The 19866-nt window shown below is 40.4% G+C and overlaps 2 protein-coding genes across 3 annotated transcripts in view; both read left to right on the top strand.

Annotated features, from left to right (window-relative positions):
- The window catches only part of LOC139109184 (GATA-binding factor A), a 45423-nt gene extending 31560 nt beyond the window's left edge, over positions 1-13863 (top strand). Inside the window, exons 2-6 of one of the 2 annotated variants that reach the window (XM_070668061.1) lie at positions 8719-8937; positions 9014-9279; positions 10835-11007; positions 11239-11521; positions 11631-13863. In XM_070668061.1, coding sequence (XP_070524162.1) covers positions 8747-8937; positions 9014-9279; positions 10835-11007; positions 11239-11521; positions 11631-11956 — 1239 coding nt within the window. In that variant the 5' untranslated portion in view covers positions 8719-8746 and the 3' untranslated portion in view covers positions 11957-13863. The remainder of the gene's footprint in view (positions 1-8718; positions 8938-9013; positions 9280-10834; positions 11008-11238; positions 11522-11630) is intronic. The other variant, XM_070668062.1, reaches the window with a different exon arrangement.
- A 110-nt stretch (positions 13864-13973) lies between these two features.
- Positions 13974-18566, top strand: Hr83 (Hormone receptor 83). The gene is made up of 4 exons (XM_070667888.1): positions 13974-15038; positions 15149-15240; positions 17374-17796; positions 17915-18566. The coding sequence occupies exons 1-4, from the start codon at positions 14875-14877 to the stop codon at positions 18145-18147; spliced, it is 912 nt and encodes a 303-aa protein (XP_070523989.1). The 5' UTR covers positions 13974-14874; the 3' UTR covers positions 18148-18566.
- Positions 18567-19866: the final 1300 nt, after the last annotated feature.

Raw genomic sequence — 19866 nt, 5'->3', positions numbered from 1 at the left:
TCATTCGTCATCTCAGGAAAAATATTCACGGTAATGAAATCTATTTTCGGAATTTGTGTCACTTCGATATTCTATCCGTCGCGGCGAGTGATAATACAAATGGAGCACGGTTGCGTTACATGAGGGAATCGTATGCTAAGAATTGTTGTGGTGTCGCAGCAATCGGACCATCAAGAAATCACACCACGACTAGCTATTTAAATTAATAACTTCTAAATAACCCACAGCTACCTCGGCGCCATTAAATAAAATTAATACATTTGAACGTGAAATTAATAAAATAACGAAACCTAGTATCCCAAGTAAATAAAGTTTCCTCCGCGTACCCGGCAAATTTCCTTTTACCCGACGCGTACGCGAAATGTCGAAATCTGCATTTCAATTGCCATTTGGCTCCGACCTCATCGGCGCTTAAGCGCGCGTACCTGCGCTTTAAACATTAACGTGCTTTCGTCACACCGATTGACTCGTGCAATCGAGCCGAGTACGCCGTGACGTATGAACGCGCACGCGAGAACATGAGACATTTCCAGGTGGCGTAAAGAGAAACGAAGTAGCAGAAATTCTCGTTGCGCAGGATGCAAAAATCCCGTCCCTCCTATCCCGCTCTTCTATCCCTCTTTTTCTCTCTTTCGGTTCCCTCTTTCTACGCCTTCGCGGAGGCGATGTGTGTGTTCACCGTGCGCGTAAGCGTAAATAAATTTATTTCACGGGGAGATTTATACTAACGACGGGGAAAAGGCTTGCCGAAGCATTAAGTTGGATGAACATTGACATTAAACCATAAGTGCACGCTGGTCGTTGTTATGGTCCAATGCGTGCACACGGCGAGTTATATGACGTATTTTATGGTTAATTATATGTACTCGCCTGACTAGATAAAGTCAATAAGCGCCGCGGATCACTTGCCGTTGTAAAGAATTGTCAATAAAATGCTGAGAGCGTTCGATCGAAAAATACCTATTGTTATTGAAAAACGTTTTATTTCTTTTTTGTTTTTTTTTATCTTATAAAATATAACATGTCGATTCCCTATTTAAAAACGAAATGTAGAGATTTTATTATTGCCTGATTGTTGCCGCTTTTTTACGATGTTGATTAATTCTCTAGGCTCACTTCGTGTCACGAGAGTGAGTTATATTTTATTATTTTTTTATTATTAAAAAAATTTCAACGATTATGATTTTTTCTCGCGTACTATATTTTATTACCATCACCTTATAAAAAATCATGCGACTCACCATCTCGATGGGCGATGGCGGAGTTGAAGATGTTGCCGGTGACTGTAACAAAAAGAAAAAAAATTATTAATGACGTGTCGTCAAAAAAAATAAAAAAAAATAAAAAAAAATAAAAATTAATTCTCTATTATTTTAATACATATACGCTCGCATTTTCGTGAGCATCTGCGGCGTCGTCGCAAGGTTTCTCACAAGATCTCGGGAAGAAGAGGCGCGTGCCGAAACTGGACCACAATCCTTCAGGGATCTTATCTGGTGTTTGCATCTACGGTCTCAAGTTACCGAAAAGCGAATCCGAGGCACCCCGGAGCGGTCGGATGCGCATATCTCTCACCGTCTCACACATAATTTCTCAGGAATTGTGTTAATTGAATAGGATAAGATCGATATCTCCTTTCTCATACATTTCCGGTTTAGTAAAAAAAAAAAAAAGGCCCGTAAAAGCGAAGATTTTTTTCGCTAAATCGAATATTTATATTTTATTACTTTTTGCGATCTAAATGTATTAATTATAAATACGTGACACTTCTTAAAGATATGGGTAAAACTATTTAATATATTTTACAAAAAAAAATATGCATTATTTAAAATATACCGACTTGACTAATTAATTTTGCGTCTATTTTCGATATAAGAAAAAGAAAAACTTGAGAGACAGCTCGCGGAGTTAGTTTATTGGCCTAATCGGGCTCTCTCTTTCTTGTTATCAGCGACTTCTTTTTTCCAAAGTGTCGAGGGAAAGAAAAAAATGCGCGACAAGATCACCTTGACTGCGGTTTTTGGAATCGAGACTAAAAGATTCGCGTAAATGACCGAAGAATCGCTTTTCGCCGGTTCGTTAACGGTAATTAAATTTATCGCGCCGAAATTAAATTTCTAAGAGTTTTTCGGGACATTTACTTGTGACATTCGAGACACAATTCGCCGGCGCAAGGGATCGATGAATCGTGACTGGGATCCCTTCAAAAGGGCCACTTATTTACGGAACGTCAAATTTACGGAATCGCGTCACGCGATTCCTACATCTTCATACGTCACGCACACTCGTAGGAGAATAAAATTCTTATATCTCAAATAATGATATTTAATTGAAATAATTGCAGCCTATTAATAAATATTTCTTAACTCAAACCCTCCCACGAACGCGCGAAGAAATCCCGCGAGGATATTTCCTTCCCTCGCGAAATTGCGCTTCGCGTTTCATTATTTCTCTAGCGCGGTTGCTATAAAAAATTCAGATAACGCTTCGAGAAGTGATCGCTTCACCCAAATGTAATTTATCGAACGAAATGTATTGAAGAAATGCGGCATAAATTGAGTTGCGTGCGCAATTGTTGAAGATATTCGCATGCCTAACACAAGGTAACAAATAATCCGCGATAATGTCAGGGAGGCAAGATAAGCTCCCTCAAACACGACGAGAGTCCCAAGACATCACCGGGCCTCTGTGTCACCTCGAAGTTGAGGAAACGAAAAAAAAAAAAAAAAAAAGAAAAGAAAAGGAAGAAAAGGACGACCGTTGCGCGCGATGTGTGTGATACGCGTGTGCGTGTGCGAGTGCAGCTGTGTGGGACCTACAAGGAAACCCTTCTACGCGGTCGGCGCCGCGCCATGGCGCCTCGGCACCAGCCGGTCCTCGGGATGAGAACAGTTCCGATGCACCAAAGCACTTGGTCGTAATCGTCAGAGACTCGTCTTCCACGAATGCCGCCGGATTAAAGCTCCTCCGATCGCGCGGCCCGCGACGTCTGGCCGACGTACGCAAATAGCGCCGCTTGACCCTAGGACCGTACGCCCTCGAGAACGCACGCACGCGTTTACGTGTCATTTATCACGCGTAAAAATTTTCCCACCCGGTAATTTGTGTTATTGAATTAATTGCTATTAAAGATCGGGACGTGCGCCCCTCAAACACGTAAGCCTAATGCAAAGATTATCACTCGGAGACTTGTCGCACGACGAGAATCGAATTAATGTACAATGAATTAATGATTTTTAAATAAATCACTTTCATCATTATTGCATATTATTATTATTTATAAATACCTACGAAACACTTGAAATAAAATTCAAAAAAAAAAAAAATATATAAAAAACAGACAGAGAGCAATCTATAATTTAATCGCGTGGCAGCATCCGAGTTCTACGCGCCGTAAAAAAACTGGGAGCTCTCCACGTCCGCCTCATTCTATTTAGTCCCTTTAATCGGTGTCCATTACCGATATACATATACCTGGTACCGTCGACACGGTGGCGTCGGACCCTTCTAACTTGTCGCGACTCCGCCGGGCTCTCATCTAAATTCCGTGTGATCCGTAGAGGGTCGTGAAAAGTACGGCGCCGCGTTGATGTGGCGCCGCCGCCGCCGCCTAACATCGAAACGCGATTATTTTCTTAACCGGTTCCTATTAGAGAATCCGATATTTTCCGCTCCACTAGAGAGAGATCGCTCCCGTGGAGCGTCGCGATCGCGCGCCGGGCAGTTCGTAATCGCGCTTAATTGCGCGCGCGCCTCTTCCATTCATTTTTCATTTTTTCTTTTCTTTTACTTAATTTTATTTTATTTCGCATCGCGATGAAGCAGTACCAGTCACGTGGAAAATATCTGTCCGCCAAATAAATGTATTCAGGCAGCTTTCTCTCTTTTCTTATAAGTATCAAGTATTAAATGATAATTTAGCTGCGAAGTAGAAAAGAAAAACGACAACTCGCGCGATTGAATAATAAGGCACGTTAAAAAGAAAAAAAAAAAAAAGAAATTAAGTCAAGTATTCATATCGTATCATTAAATTATATGTACATTGACTAGATTTTTTAAATGTCTTTTTTCTTTTTATTTTTTCGCGTTTATTTCAACGACTGTATAATAATTGAATATCTAAAGAATAATTTACGCGGTTAATGTTATGATACTAACGCAACTCACGTATACGTCAGTAAACTGTATTCGCAACGCCGATATTTTAAGTAAACGATTACTTTCAGAAGCGATGGGGTGAGCCGAGATACAATGAGCAGCCGTAAACGTCACACAAACGCGATTTAACAGCCGTATAAATGCACAATTTGCATTTAATGAAAAGTACGCCGCGGTTTTCATCGCGGTGGCAAAAGAACGTCCGCGAATCGTCTCTGTTTGGTAACCTGTAACCACCTTGTAAATTGGAGCGACGGCGTGTAATTTGTAAGTCGTGAACAGAATTTATTACTCGATGGCGTAACGTCGGCCTGACATCGTAAATCACGCTCGCATTAATAATAGCAATAATATGGGAGCACCCATGTTAGCGGCCGATATAATTATGGTGCTATTATCAGCGTGGTAAATATGCGCGTGCATGTTACGCGCGCAACGTCGCGTGTGCACGTAACGAACTCGTGTAATCGCATCTCCGCCTGCGAGATTTAAACGCATCTTTAAGCATAACCGAGAAAGAGAAAGGGAGAAGGGGAGTTGTTTTTCAATCTTTACCGCCGTGCTACAACGCGACAAATAGAGTTGTACGGTAAATGCATGGACTTTTCAACATCGCTTCGATTACCATAAAACCTTTTACCGAGTAAAATTCTCAGGAAACTTCTTTTCATGTTTTCCACCCAGAATGCCATATTTATTTTCGATAAATCGGCAACTACGTTTTTTTTTCTTCTTTTCTTTTTCTTTCTTTTTCTTTTCTTTTTATTTGATGTACGGGGTAACTAAGGACGAATTAGTTTTCGTCGCGTGACACACGCCCGTGGCTTTCTTCATGCTGCGTGGCTCGGCAAATAATTAAATTCCCGACGGAAAATCGATATCTTGAAAAATCGTAACTATCGCTCGCCGCAAATAAAAATTGTAACAATAAAAAAAAAAAAAAAATGTATTTATTGAATGTCGATCCGTGAAAAATAGTGTATTAAATATATAATAATAAAATAAGCGACGATGGCAGTTTTAATACAGTCTAATGCAATCAGACCTGAAATATTTTATTAATGCGTTACACATATGCGTGTGCACGTAACAACAAGCACAGTGTACCGTAAATTATTTTAATGAATAGCGCAGGCGATCTAATACTTTTCACCCGCGATAACGTTATCGACGACGAGATTTGCCCGCAGTTTAGTTATCGTCGCCGAAATATGAAAATAAGTCGATTTCCTCGCGCGCGTCGCATTGCTTTTGCAAGATTTTCCCGGCACGTTGTCAGGCGATATCAAAAGCGATATAAATGACTGCGATGCCGATAAGTTATGCTAATTTTATTACAGTCGTTATGGTCGTGTGTGATATACGTGTTTTTCTATCGTAAATTGAGATAAACTGCGTTGCCACTTGTTACGCTTCGTCAAGTAATGTAACGTCATTAGCACCAATTAAAAGTCAATATTATCTGGCGAAGCGAGAAAAACCGCGAGCCACTAGAATAGCGAATCGCGCTATTGGCTGGATCTGTTCGAGGGCGGACGAAGGATTATGCATATAAACTGTCATACCTCGTTGTTTTTAATATGTATGCTTTTGACAGTCACTGATACAAGCCAATAAGCTACGCTTTGTAATTGTAAAAAAATATATATGACATCAGTAACTTTTATTAATTAAATAAATTAGAATAAAAAAAAAAACAATCTCTAAAACCAATATAAAACTATAAATTTTCTAAATATCAATTATTAATTTTTAATTCTGCAAGAAAAAAATGTAATTATCATTAAAATAGTCTTCGATTATCGTAAATTGCCTCTCGACAGATTAATAGACTTAGCATTAATTAAATATGATGCACAACGATATGCCTTCTAACTTCTCACTTCGCCATAAAATAAAAGTAAAATCACCATCGTGGTTTATTATAATTAAGAAAGAAAAAGAAATTAATTGGGGTTGAAGGAAATAGTGAGAGATCTACGAAAAGCTGGAATTTTATCCCCCGCGTAATTTTAAATAAAAAAATAAAATAAAATAAAATAAAATAAAAAAACAGAAACAAGGAGATTTAATATGAAAATAATCGTCATTTCCTATCCGAACAGTTTGTAGAATTGGTGTAGAGCGCTTGTCTTTGCTTCTACCTCAAGCTGACGGCGGATTTTCATTAATCATTGGCACCTCGTGATATCTGGTCTAATCCGATCGATCATTATTCACCTCGCTAACGCGGCAGGTCGCATAATGCGGTCGCATGCGCGTTCACCTACGTCCCACATCGGTGTGCGATTTAAACACACGTGCACGCGATCGCACACACGCGGCGAAAACCTTAGTCCCGCCTACACGGGGTATATTTGTGACCGCGATGGCCGCTATCAGTATCTCGGATTCAACGATCGGAGCCGGCCGATGAAGGTGGAGACGCGTCTGCGCGTCTCCGTGCCTCTCTCTTTCTCCGGCGGCGCCTTTATTCGCTTAGCAGTATCTCTTTCTAACGCACGCAGTATCGTTTGATCCCCGCTACGCACCGCGGAAATCCCCACCCGAAGTTTGCGCGGGTTTTTTTCTTTTTTTATTTTTTTTTCTCGCCGTTTTCTCTCCCGCGACTCCTCTCCGGCATTAGCACCTCCGTGGAACTCCCCTACTTCCTCGGCGCCGTTTGAGTTTCTGAATTTTCCCCGCTGAACGCGGACGCCGCGAAATTCGGCGGGATGGAATTTAATAAAAAGCACGTCGCTGCTTTGTTGCGACAATAGATCGGATCAAATACGCGAATAAAATTTTTTTTTTATATAATTTACTTTTTTTGCTTTTCAACGTTTTTCTTTTTTTTTTTTTAATTTTGTTATGTAAAGAGATATATTTTACGCTTAGTTTCTTTGTGGAGTGAACCTCGTGTTATCTGTTCACCGCTCCTTTCGAAGGAGGCTGATTCCTGGTTCCGTCGCGGAGGGCCGAATCGTAGAACATACCGTGGTATTACGATCGCTCGCTTGGAGAACGCGTATCCGAGACAATGGAATAGCTGTAGGCGGCGAAAATTTAATATCAACTATCTCGTTGTCTAGATTACTTTGCATTTAGGAATGCTGGCGGTTTCACCCTTTTGTTCGCTTGAATAATCGAAGCTAGTTAAAGCGAACGTTATCCAATTTTTTTTTTTTATTTCTACTAGACGTTTCTGTTAATTAGTAATTTACTTATTGGCATAAATCGATATTGTTTATTTCTTTTCAAGAACAGCGACTCGCGCTCTAATTAACAAAATGCGATAATAAATTAATAAAAACGAAGAATAGATGTTTCTTTAAAAGCACTTAAGATAAGAAAAAAAAAAGAAAAAAAAGAATCTTTTTATACTTTGTTATATTCACAGGTATGTTTTACGTTTAGTCGATAATATTCGCGTTCTCTCAATTTTGCAGCGCAAAACGCGCCACGTTTTATGCATCGCGCTCTAAAGGGCTGCACAGATATGGCGAGGCCGCGCGTATTCTTAAGGAGATGTGTACTCTAACAGCGGAGACACGTGGGCGGCACAGAATTCACACCCTGAAATGTATACGGCGTGCGAGAGATACCGATATATCGAGTCGTACTATTTTCGTTTCTAACAATATTGCGAAATAAATTCCCAGCGTGCCACCACGGCCCCGGCATTAGCGAGCATCGCGAAATATTGTGAAATCCATGGGCGCATAATAAAATCGCGCAAAATTGCCTTTCAACCATAATTGCCAATTATCACGAGCAAGTGACTGTGATCGTCAATTACTAATAATTACTAATGCAATTTCCTAATCATCTGGATCAAGTATATCCACGAACTATTTGTCTGTTAAAATTATTTTGCTCTTTCCGTATTCACGTACTGTCGCCTGTCGCAATAAATTTCACCCCGAGTTTAAAAAGCGCTGCTTGACCGAAAAAACCCCCAAGTCTCGATCCGATCGTCGCAACAGTTCCTTTTAACAGGCCGACAAGACGGAGGAGATCCCGACGGCGATCGTGACGAGATTCGGCATTTATTCACGACGATTCTCGGTCTCACGGGGCGGCTCGCGCCGCGTTTTGCTCGCCGTACGTACACGAAGCGGAATCTCAATACGCGCGGCCGGTTATCTGCTCTAAACGGATCATTAACATTATCTGCCCCGCGGGATGTATTATTGCCGTTTCCATATTACCGGCGTAACGATATATCTTTCCGCGGTAGCGAAATGAGATTGCCGGCGGCGGATCTTTAGCGGGTAAAGTACTTGCCGCAGTGCTTTGCGGCCTTCGTACTTGTATTTTGTATTGTCGGCGCCGACTAAAGAAATTACCCTCGTGAGATTAAGAAAACCTCTTGCCACAGTTGCTTCATTACGACAAAAGTGATTCGTTACGATCGTTAAAATACCACGTCATAATTATTAAAATCTCCCGGTGCTCGGTGCTCGATAAAACTAGCGCAACCGAAGCGAAAAGCGGATTCTAAAATACATGTACGCCATTCGTCTGATCCCGTAAATGCAACAGAAGCGCGTTACTAATTTTTCTCCGTTCCTCCGGCAGACGGCCACGGTGGTAGCTCTCGAGGAGGATGTTCCACGGGGGCGGAAGTGGCGGGTACGGCGCAAGTTCCGACTACCAGCAGCAGTCCCAGCAGCAGCAGCAGCAGCACGGCCAGCAGCTCCAGGCGCCCGTCTACGTTCCGTCGTCCAGGCCGGCGATCCCGTCCGCGGCTACGGCGGCGCAGTATCACTCTTTCCCTACTTCGCCCTCGCCCGCATGGTACAACGACCTTTGCAAGCTCACGCTCGAAAGGTTAACCGTGAGACACTCACATGCGATGCTTGGTTCTTTGAAGGGAAAAAACGGCGGCGGCGTCCTGGCAGCACGGAGTGGAGACGTACGCGGCGCACCACGCGCTCGCCGGACACACCAGCGGCACCGCGGCGGCGATGGGACCACACGCCGGACCGGGTCACCCTCACGCGGGACATCCGCACGCGGCGCACCCCCATTCGACCCTCGCCGCGGCCGCGGCCGCGCCCTTTTACGCGCAAAACGTGGCGATGATGTCTTCGTGGCGCGCTTACGACGGCGCCGGCTTTCAACGCGCGTCGCCTTATGGTTCGTACATGTATTTCTTTTTTTTTTTTTTTAATATGTAAAAGTATTTTTTATGTCTATTACACGGATCTGTTCATTTTTGCAAGAGTGAACGATAAAATGATGTGGAAAGTAAACGTAACATATACTAATATTTCACGTGTCGTTAATTTTGGAATAAATTTGTTAATATTAAACGTTAGTGAGAATTGAGAATTTTTTTGATATATTAATAATTTGTATTCTTGTCGAGTACTTAATATTATATTGTTATCGGTGTTGCGCCAGTTTTATTCGATGAAAAAAATTATGCCTAATGTAATTTCATCAGGTCTTCTCTGCCACGTTTGAAATTCGCCCGTGATGGCGCGTGAAAACGGCGGTGCTCATATCGGTTTTCGCTGGCGTGCATCACGCGTGAAGTCGCAATGATAAATAAACAAAAGTTATGAGAACTACCCGTATGCCGCGGCGATAAGATATGCAGGCATGCAATTTCCTACGGTGCCGATTAGTTTATCGAAACCACAGACGATATCGCGAGCGGAGCTCGCGAGGGAGTGCTCATGGAATTCTCAAGCGGAGCGTTTCTGTGACGCGACTCGAAAGCTTCTGGTAAACGTTCGTGTCATCGCAGACGAGAGACAAGGGCTTTCTTCGCGTAAAAAAAAATTAAATACTAAGAATTACAGCGGTGCAGCAGCAATTGTGAGCCGTCAGAAAATTATACCGAGAGAAGTATTTATTTTATAGACCCAACAATTTTATAAATCCAACCATAATTTCATTACACATATTTTTCTCTCAGTGCGGCAAAATCAAATACTATATCCAGCCATTGTCCGCCAAAAACAATTCTTAGTGCAAAGCTTTTTCAGCGTAATAAAAAATTCCCACCCGATAAAATAAAAATAGCAGCGTGACGAAGTCGTTTCGTTTAATTATTTGCAAAATATAATTTTTTTTTTTTTTTGCGAGCCAAGCCGCGGATTTTTCGGCGACGCGCAATGAAATAAAAATCGTGTCGACGCGCGCGCAAAGAAACGTTTGATTTCGTGGTCGAAGCTGACGGCACCGTTCGAGAGAAAAACGCTACGGCTCCGGCGAGGAGAAAGAAGCTACTTTCCTTCGCGGGCGCTATTCGCCGCCGCGCACGCAGCGGGCCATGTGCGATGGATAAGTGATAGCGGCGCCTTTGAAGTGAGCCCGGTCGATCCCGCGGTCAAGTGTTTTACAGCGCACCGACGGGGAATCGGTCCAGAAAGCCGGGCGCGCGGGCGGATGCATGCTCTGGAGAGCGCACGAACAGTTCCGTCGCGCATTCTCTGTCGTGCTCTGCTGTCTAACTTTAAATCCCGCAACAGGCGTTCTCGAGACGCGCGTAGATAAATGTCTTATCTCTTCAGTTTGGTCAATTGCACGGAAAGTGCTTACAATTTTTTTTTAATTACACGTACATATTTAAATTGTACGTAAAATTAATCAGTAATCTGTGCGTAATCTCTGTAATCGTTGAAGTAATAGAAGTAAATATATTTAATTAAATTAATTCGAAGTCGAATTAAAATAATTACAGACACCGCGATGGATTTCCAATTCGGCGAAGGTCGCGAGTGCGTAAACTGCGGCGCGATATCGACGCCGCTCTGGCGACGAGACGGCACGGGACATTATCTTTGCAACGCTTGCGGGCTCTATCACAAGATGAATGGCATGAACAGGCCGCTTATTAAACCCTCAAAACGCCTGGTAAGTTCATCCAAAAATTAAAAATAAATATCACCGATCCGTCGAAAGTTACAAATGTCTTTGTGCATCAAACTGTTTTACATTTATAATGTAATATATTATTTTTTTATCGATTCTTTAAAAAAAAAAAAAAGATCTGTTTGGTTCTTCTAAGAGTATCTATATTACTTAATCGCGATAATCGCGTTCGTACAACCTGAACTATTTTGACATGCCTTACAAATGGGACAGATGTCGGATTTTCAGACCGCGACGAGACGACTCGGGCTGTGCTGCACAAACTGTGGCACCCGTACCACCACTTTGTGGAGGCGCAACAACGAGGGCGAGCCGGTGTGCAACGCCTGCGGGCTGTATTTTAAATTGCACGGGGTTAACAGACCGCTGGCCATGCGGAAGGACGGTATACAAACAAGAAAAAGAAAGCCGAAGAAGCAGACTCCGGAGCAAAACGCTAGATCATCCCAAGGAGATCACGAAACTACTGCCTCGTCTACATCTTCACCTTCTACAGGTTGTTAAATTTTTTTATTTCTTTGAGAGTATAGTAGGAAGTTCCTATTTCTCATTTATTATTTATTCCGATTTAATTTTAATGCGACTTCTCGGTTTTTTCTCGACAGAGTTGAAAAACAACCAACAGCAGCAGCAGCAGCAGCAGCACCACGTCGAGGTGCCAAAGTCATCGGGCACCTCGACGTCGACTGACAGACCCGTTTACCTCGGGCATACTTCCCTCCTAGCCACCGGAAGTGTACCCGCTGTAAAAACGGAGCCGCGGAGCTGCGACGGCATCGTCGGTCAACCATACTCATCTTACTATCAGCATCCACACCAGCTCGCTGTCACTAGCGAGCATCAGCAACAAAATTACTACGGCACCCAAGAAGCACCCTATCATCATCAACATCACGTCACTACAGCAGCCAAATTACTCGCGTCCTCGTAATTCTTTATTCTTAGTAACTCAAAATTTGTTCACTAGGATCGAAATTTAAATTTAAAAAAAAATTTTTTTCAAGAAGCTAAATAAAAAAGAAATTTATAATACGAAAGATCGTGAGGCTTTTGATGAAGATTTTAAATTAAAAAAATTTAATTAGAAAAAAGAATAATCCAAATATTTAAAGAAAAAAGAGCAAGAAAGCTAACGACGAAATGAACTCATTACTGCTTCATTCCTTGTTTGTCAACCCTCGGAAGAGAGAGAGTTTAAGAAATGAACTTAAGTGTGAAGACCTCGAAAGGTTTTTAATTTTCCGGGGGTTGTACGTAGAAACTAATCCCAGCGATCGAAAGAGCATTTAAAAGCACTCTTGGAATATTAATTAAAAAAAAAAAAAAAGAAATTATTTTTCGTATAAACAGGAGACGTCGATGGCGAATAATCGATTGAGCGGTAATGGTTTATGTGGTTAAAAGACTTTTTCGACAGATATGTGAAGGGAGTAATCTCCTACAACATGGGACTAGTCAGTGACGTGCAAATTTTGTTTTAAAATTAAAAAAAAACTTTCATTCCTTTACATTAAAATTTAAAATACTATACGTAAATTCAAATAAAGTATTCTACACCTAAAAAAAAGCAAGCTTTATTTTTAAAGAAGATTTTCAACAATTATTTCCCATAAAAGTTTATGTGCGAACGCTTTAATGTACAATAAAATAATTTGACGACAAAATACCATTAATTTGTCTTTAAAGAATTTAATTCAAAACGTGTCGTTAATAGGCAAAAGCTGGATCTCTAGTCAACGACAGGGATTATTAAAAAAAATTGTGAAAGACGACGCGTATTGTAAATCATTCTGTTAGCTTAGCAGTAATAATTGGAATCGCAAGGAAATTGGACGAAACTGTAAGATGCTAAAAATGTAAGAACGCAACGCATTTCGTGTTTGATTTCGCGCTTCTTGCGTTTCAATATCCAGCATGTGTAAATAGCTATTATAATATAATTAGTGCGAGAGTGCTTCCTGGTTTTATAAAAATGCGAGGGTACTTAACGAAAACGACAAGCTATCAGCAAGGCTCGTGTGCAAATAACAACATAACTTCTACATTTAAAAAGCGATATTAAACGCGATTACTGCTTTTGAGTTTGCTGATCAGATAATGACATTGACAACGACAAACCATTAAAGAGTGGCGATAGAAAAAAAAAAAATATACCTTCGTTACATTAAAATGTTAAAACGGTATTTTTTTTTTAATTTATACTATCTACGTTTGATTGCAATTTTTTTAAACAACAAATACTGCACGCGAAACAGGAGTACTTAATTGTAAATAATCTACATAAACTATTGCAATGTTAAGAATAGGTAGACTCTTTCGGCCTCGACAATTTCATTGCTTTATTTACTGCTATATACATAATTAAAACCGAAACGTATAAGTATTTTTAATTAAAAAAAAAATTATTCTTTCTATTTTTTATACTTATCAGCAAATATATGTAACTTATTATTAGTAACCATTAAATTTGTAATTGTAATAGATGGAGAAACACAGCTAAGTAAGTGCTAAACTTTTCATTGCAGTAAATAAAATTAATTTCTCGAGGCACGAATATAATATCAGATTTAGCCATAATCCTAGCGCACGATAGTAAATCACTTCAAAAGATAAATAGAAGTCTGATGAGCCATTTTTATAATTTATTGACTCGAAGCCGCTGTTACGGTTTCTTAAACGAATACGTTTAGTTTACATTAATGAAGAATAAACCTTTGTGTATAGTTCCTCTGTAACTCTACTTTTGCAATGCGCAATAAATAATTTTACTCAATTAAGATGGCAAAGAAGTTACATTTCTTTTTCCGAGTTAAAAGAAAAAAAAAAGAAAAAAAACAGCGAATTACATTACATATAATAAATTGTTTTTTTTTCAATTTATTTCGCAAATAATAATATTATAAAATAATTAGGAGAGTTACCTTTTAAACTTTTGTATATGGGCTAATAAATTATTGTACGAATACGTAATTGATGTTGATATGAAGTACCTAATAATAATGCACACGACATTTGTAAAATTAGACGCATCTATGATATCTTTTTAATTGTATTCCCTACAAATTAACCCTCTTCTGTCGAATAAAATTCAGAATTTATGATGTACACGCGGAAATAAGAAATTAAACTGTGAAATTTTATTTAGCGTACTTTTATGTATCCTTCAAGCGTTAAGAGACAAATACTGTAAATCGAGAAAATAAAATCTTTTGTAATAAAAAAAAAGAAAAAAAAAAAAAAAAGATTGCAGTTTCACTTCTACAAGATAGTTTTCAAATTATTAAATTTATTGTAAAATCTAATATATTATAATTATTTTTCATCGCGCCGACAAGCGTGGCCGTTTTTATTCTGGAATAATTTTATGATCGAACAATCATGTCACGTTCGATCAGCCTATCGCAAATATTATTCTTTCGCGTTTTGACGTTTGAAGTGACACGCCGACCAAACTCCCAACTTACCTCCGACCATTTACCACCACCAACGATTTAACCTTCCCTCAAACAGGGGTGCTTTCCACGTCGCGGCAGAGTTTGTTTTCGTTCGCGAACCTGGTCGGACACGATCATCTTGATCGTTGCTCGAATATCGCGCGATTTATATTAAAATCACGAAAGCGCGTCTGATTTTTACGTAATTTTAAATTTATTTTGAAATTATCATATTACAAAAAATGGGTAAATATACTTTCATTTCGACTACAGATAAAAATAGTTTCGACAATACGATCACGCGAACCGTTTAAAAAAAATATTTTAAAAAATGCAAATAATTAATTTTCCGTAAAGTTAATTATTTGTAATATCCGAAATTAATTTCAATGCTAAAGCTCCGGGTTAATAAACGATGACAATTTTTATAACAGGAAGAACTCTACCTACGCCAGTGTCCTGTAAAGTATGTGGTGATCGATCTTATGGGAAACATTATGGTGTTTATTGTTGCGACGGTTGTTCGTGCTTTTTCAAGAGATCTGTACGTCGCGGCGCTCTGTTCACTTGTACAAGTTCGTACGCTTTTAATAAAAGTAGTAAAATATCTTGGTGTTAAAAAGAAAATAATTCTAGGATATCACGTCGCGATATTATATCAATAATCAGATTAATAATTCTTTAGACAGCGACGGATCCTGCACCGTTGATAAAGCTAGACGAAATTGGTGTCCGCATTGTCGCTTAAAGAAGTGTTTCTCCGTTGGCATGAACACATCGGGTAAATAATATTTATTTTTTAATATACTTTATCTATCTGTCTGCCTGTTTTTTTTTCTCTCTCTCTATTTCTTCACCAATAAATTAAATTTTTATTTTGTAACTTAATATAAACCAATTGCAGATATATATAATTTACATTTGCGTGCAAACTAAGGCAATTAATTAATTATTTGTATTGCTTGTACAATTAAATGTCCAATTCATACTTTTTTTTTTCCTTTTTTCTTTTTCTAAAAATGTATTATAATTCTCGTGACTTGTAACTTTTTGTAATTACAAAGAAAATTTAATTTATTATTTAACTTCGTTCCGAGTGATATCAAACTAATGATATTTTTATAAAATTTCGTTCCCGACATAAAATCATCGCTAGGCAAACGTAGCAAGGTGCTAACGAACTCAACGAGATGCAAACAACGGCGTGTGCCAGACACGTGCCTCCACCCTTAACGCTATTCAGAAAAGTTAATTGACAGCGAATTGTAATCTGAACAATCACTGTTTACCTAATGCTTATTTCGTATTCATTTATATTTTTACCGCAGAATATATTAATTCCCGTAAAATATGAGATATTTATTTTAATTTAATATCAGCGGCGACGCTTTAAAGAACGTTATATCAACGAACGATCTGATACGCCTAGGATAAACCGGACGGAGACTAAATCTGTTATAACTAACGAACGCAAACCGTAACAGCCATCTTTGATGGATAATCTCGTAAATAATTCAGTAGCAGGCATTGCCATAACGTGTCACGTAAAACGACACCAAGTGTCAACTCCGGTCGTCAGCTCTTAAATACACAAAGCTTACTCTGCGATCGGTGAACTAAAACTATCCTACTGATATTGTTCGCCTACATCTTCATATCGATTAAAAGCGCGCGAGTGTAAAATAAAATCGTGTAACAAATCTTTAACCTAGAGCCACATTTTAATCTCAAAGACACGTTTGACGAATACTTGTTTCTTTCTAAAAGTTCTTTCTTTTTTTTTTTGTATTTATTTTGCTTCTCTCAAACTCAATAAAAACTACACGAATCTAAGCGTTTTGATATATCTTTTTACAAGGTGCTGTTAAATGTTTAAAGCAAATGTTTTCATAGCGGTGCAAGAGGAGCGAGGACCGCGCGCTCGAAATAGCGCGCTCTCAAATCCGCAAACTTCTAACGTGACTTGGAAGCCCAGAATTGACTCGTCAGCGGGTTATTGCGCGCGGTTTAATACCTCCGAGGTGTATCAGCCTTTCAAGAATCCCACCCTAAACAATACTTTAATGATGAAGACGCCTGAGGTCAGGGAAAATATTCTTTTCCCCGTCACGTCGCGGCACGCGCAGCCGGCAAGGATCATATCGCCCGGTAACGTTCTTCCCCTCGGAACATTAAAATACTCGCGGCAATGTCTGTGACGGAAAGCCGATTGTTCCAGATTTTTGGTAACTATACCCGAGTGGAAATTTATCCAGCCAGTCTAACTTTGCAGCCAGCGATTAGATCGCGCGAGATTAAATATATTTTTTAACTCGAGACTAGCTTGATACTCGCCATAAATTATAAGAAAGTATTTATTATTCAGCGGAATATCTTCAAACAGTGAAGTTGTCGTTTAAAAAAAAAAAGAAAGAAATAAAATCTGTCTAGTCACTGTCCAGCGCGGACCGTGTTTCTAAAGAGACATTTAAACGCTTATCGCCCCGTACTTGTTTACTGTTTTGTTCTGACCTAACGCAAAGCTCGCTCGACTGCCGAATTCACTGAGCAAAAACTGGTTCTTGCTGTCCCCTGCCCGCGCGTCCTACACCTTGCGAACTAGGATTCTTGGAACGCGAAGACTGCCGGTCAGATGTAATCACACGCACGTAACTCACACTACCGCGGCGGTCGACTGTTCCGGAGAATTCGGCAGTCGAGCATTGCGTAAAGTCAGAACGCGCGGTATACTAGTAATACGCGGCGAAAAGCGTTCAGATATCTAACTTTTCTACCTCGTTATTGCTAAACAACCACGAATTGGCTAGCTAATTATTATGTAACGATGGGGAATCAATTTCCACTCGGATACATTTTTTTTTAATCATTTACAAAAAAAATATGAGAACGAACGCGGGTTTACTTGAGAAATAAAAAACCCACCAAGAAATTGGAGCAATTAGCTATCTAATCCTTTCGCTATATTTCGCTGTCGCAATACGGTATCCTTGCGAAGAATTTAATTTATTATATTTTATATCGCCTGCAGGTACGGCTATACAATACGAAATATCAGCGCAGATATTCCTAGCTGCCATTCGGAGTGCGCGACGTCATCGTGATTTTTCAGTACTGAGAGTGGAGGAGCAGAACAAGATCCTACGCCGCGGATGGTCCGGCCTTTTCGTTTTGCGTGCGGCCACGTGGCCGATTGATTTGACGCACGTGCGAGGACAAGGTGCAACGAACAGCGACAGCGCGTCGTCCTGCATAATCGCGACACGCACCGCGATCGCAAAGCTACAGCTCGACGACGTCGAATTATGTATCTTGGACACGTTCGCGCTTTGCCGTCCCGGTAAATGAACATAGATATTACTCGTGCATGAGAGTTCAGCGATTATTTCGATAGCGCGCGCGAAATTCGCTCGGCGACGAGGACGCAATAAAGCCCTGCACGTTGTTCTAAATTACAGAGATCGCCGAGACCACCAATGGGTTTCACGTGATGTCACAAGCGCGAAACAACGCCGTGGAGGCTCTGATACGACACCTCCAGCAGCGAGACGACCGCGAGAACAAGCTGGCGAAAATTCTATTTGTTCTACCTCTGCTCGCCGGATGCTGCTCGCGGGAGTTAACCGAGGAACTGTTCGCGCCGATTATCAGCGACGCGGATTTGGAAAGGGTCATCGCGTCTGTACGATAAGTCTCTCGGGACATTACTTAGAGTTCTACCGACGTAGATTAACATTGATCACGATTGAAGCGAAATTGAATATGATAGAAATGGCCTATGATCGGTAATTGTATTTTATCGAGTATAATTTAGTGGACGTATAATTATTAAAAATATGTGAAATTGTCGAACATGTAATAATTGATAAAGAAATAAATAAATGATAATGGAACTTGTAAGACTAATAATTTTATGCAACCTATCATCAACCTATCATTTTTTAACGTCTATCAATTCTGTAAATGGCATCGTTATCTTGTAAATTTTTAATACTATTATTTTCTCGTGTACAATATATTTTTCCTCAAAACGCTAAGCATTGTGAAAAGATAATTTTGACTCACCGGTCGATGCGCTGGGGCGGAGTTTTTATACAGCTGCATACAGATGATCTGCAACATACAAATAAAATATTCAAATTAAAGAAGCTGTCGACATAAAGTTCATTGTTTAAAAAAATAGTTTTTATGTAAATTTAATTAGCTTTTTAGTTAGGCAACTAGAGACAAAGTTATTTATTATCCAAACGAGATTTTATACAAATTAAACGTTTCAAAATGGCTCAAAAATCGCAATAAATAATTAAAAACTTTAAACTTTATGCAAATAAAAATAATTTTTACCATGGGGTTGCTCCGCCGAGGCAAGATGCCTTTCCTAGGCCTGCTCCTCCTCTCAGAATGGTTGGGATGTTAAGCTGATCGTCCTTCGATGCACTGGTCACTCGCGACACTCCCGAATTAATCTAAATCGCGCGATACTGATCGGCATTCCCGCAATAAATCCGACGAACCGACTACTGTTCGTTTATTAAATTCCGGCGATGACGAGACTTTCACTTCTCTGTGTCTTAATCTGAAACAGAGGAACACTTTCCTTGATTTATCGGTCGCGAAAAGTACATGTCGCGTCGGCTAACAAGTTGTAAGCTGCATAGAGTGGTGATTTTTCGGCGCGTACCGGCTCAACTAACTCACGACCTGACCTTGAATAGCCGGACGCTCGGCCAAGAGTTGATACTTCTCGACGAACAGCCCCAACAGTATTTTCCGTATTCATTTGCCTCGAATGTCCTACGCACCACGTCGGCCAACCGTACCTACTTGTCCTTGACGCACTACGCACCATGTTGTCCAACCGAACTTACTTGTCCTTGCTCGCACTGTGCATTACGCCGACCGACCGTACCTACTTGTCCTTGAACGCACTACGCACCATGTTGTCCGACCGAATTTACCTGTCCTTGAACGCACTGCGTACCACGTCGACCGAGATCCCGACTATCATGATCGAAACTATGTCTATGTCTCTCGCAACTATCTCAATGTCTTTCAGAGCTACGTATCGCGGCACTCGTCGATCGAATTCTACTGCGATCGAGCTCCGGCTACAGATTGACCGACTGACCTTCGCTGCTTCGAACGATACTTCCGTCGGCCACTGATTCTGCACGGGTTGTTAGCGGGGCGGCGGTAGAAACTAATTCGCGGGTTATGGCAGTCGGCCCGGAAACGCGAATGTAATTCACGATGCGTGAAAGGGGGATAGCCACTTACTTTCTAGATCCGACGCTTCTCGCAAGTGCTCCCCGCGTACGGAGCAGTCGTCTGCGGTCGACGGAGACGTTGAATTACGCCGGAATGTCCTTTCTTACCACCGCACACACGAATTATTTCCGGTACGAACGGA

The sequence above is a fragment of the Cardiocondyla obscurior genome, linkage group LG16 (assembly GCF_019399895.1).
Source record: "Cardiocondyla obscurior isolate alpha-2009 linkage group LG16, Cobs3.1, whole genome shotgun sequence".
Classification (NCBI taxonomy): domain Eukaryota; kingdom Metazoa; phylum Arthropoda; class Insecta; order Hymenoptera; family Formicidae; genus Cardiocondyla; species Cardiocondyla obscurior.
This window is presented reverse-complemented; position numbering and strand designations above follow the sequence as displayed.

What these genes read in the sequence shown, in the direction of transcription:
- Hr83 (XM_070667888.1), top strand. Translation starts at nt 14,875, where the DNA reads ATGACAATTTTTATAACAGGAAGAACTCTACCTACGCCAGTGTCCTGT. An exon ending in CGTTGGCATGAACACATCGG is followed by an intron (nt 15,241 to 17,373) that starts GTAAATAATATT and finishes TTGAGAAATAAA; the next exon opens with AAACCCACCAAGAAATTGGA. An exon ending in GTTCGCGCTTTGCCGTCCCG is followed by an intron (nt 17,797 to 17,914) that starts GTAAATGAACAT and finishes TCTAAATTACAG; the next exon opens with AGATCGCCGAGACCACCAAT.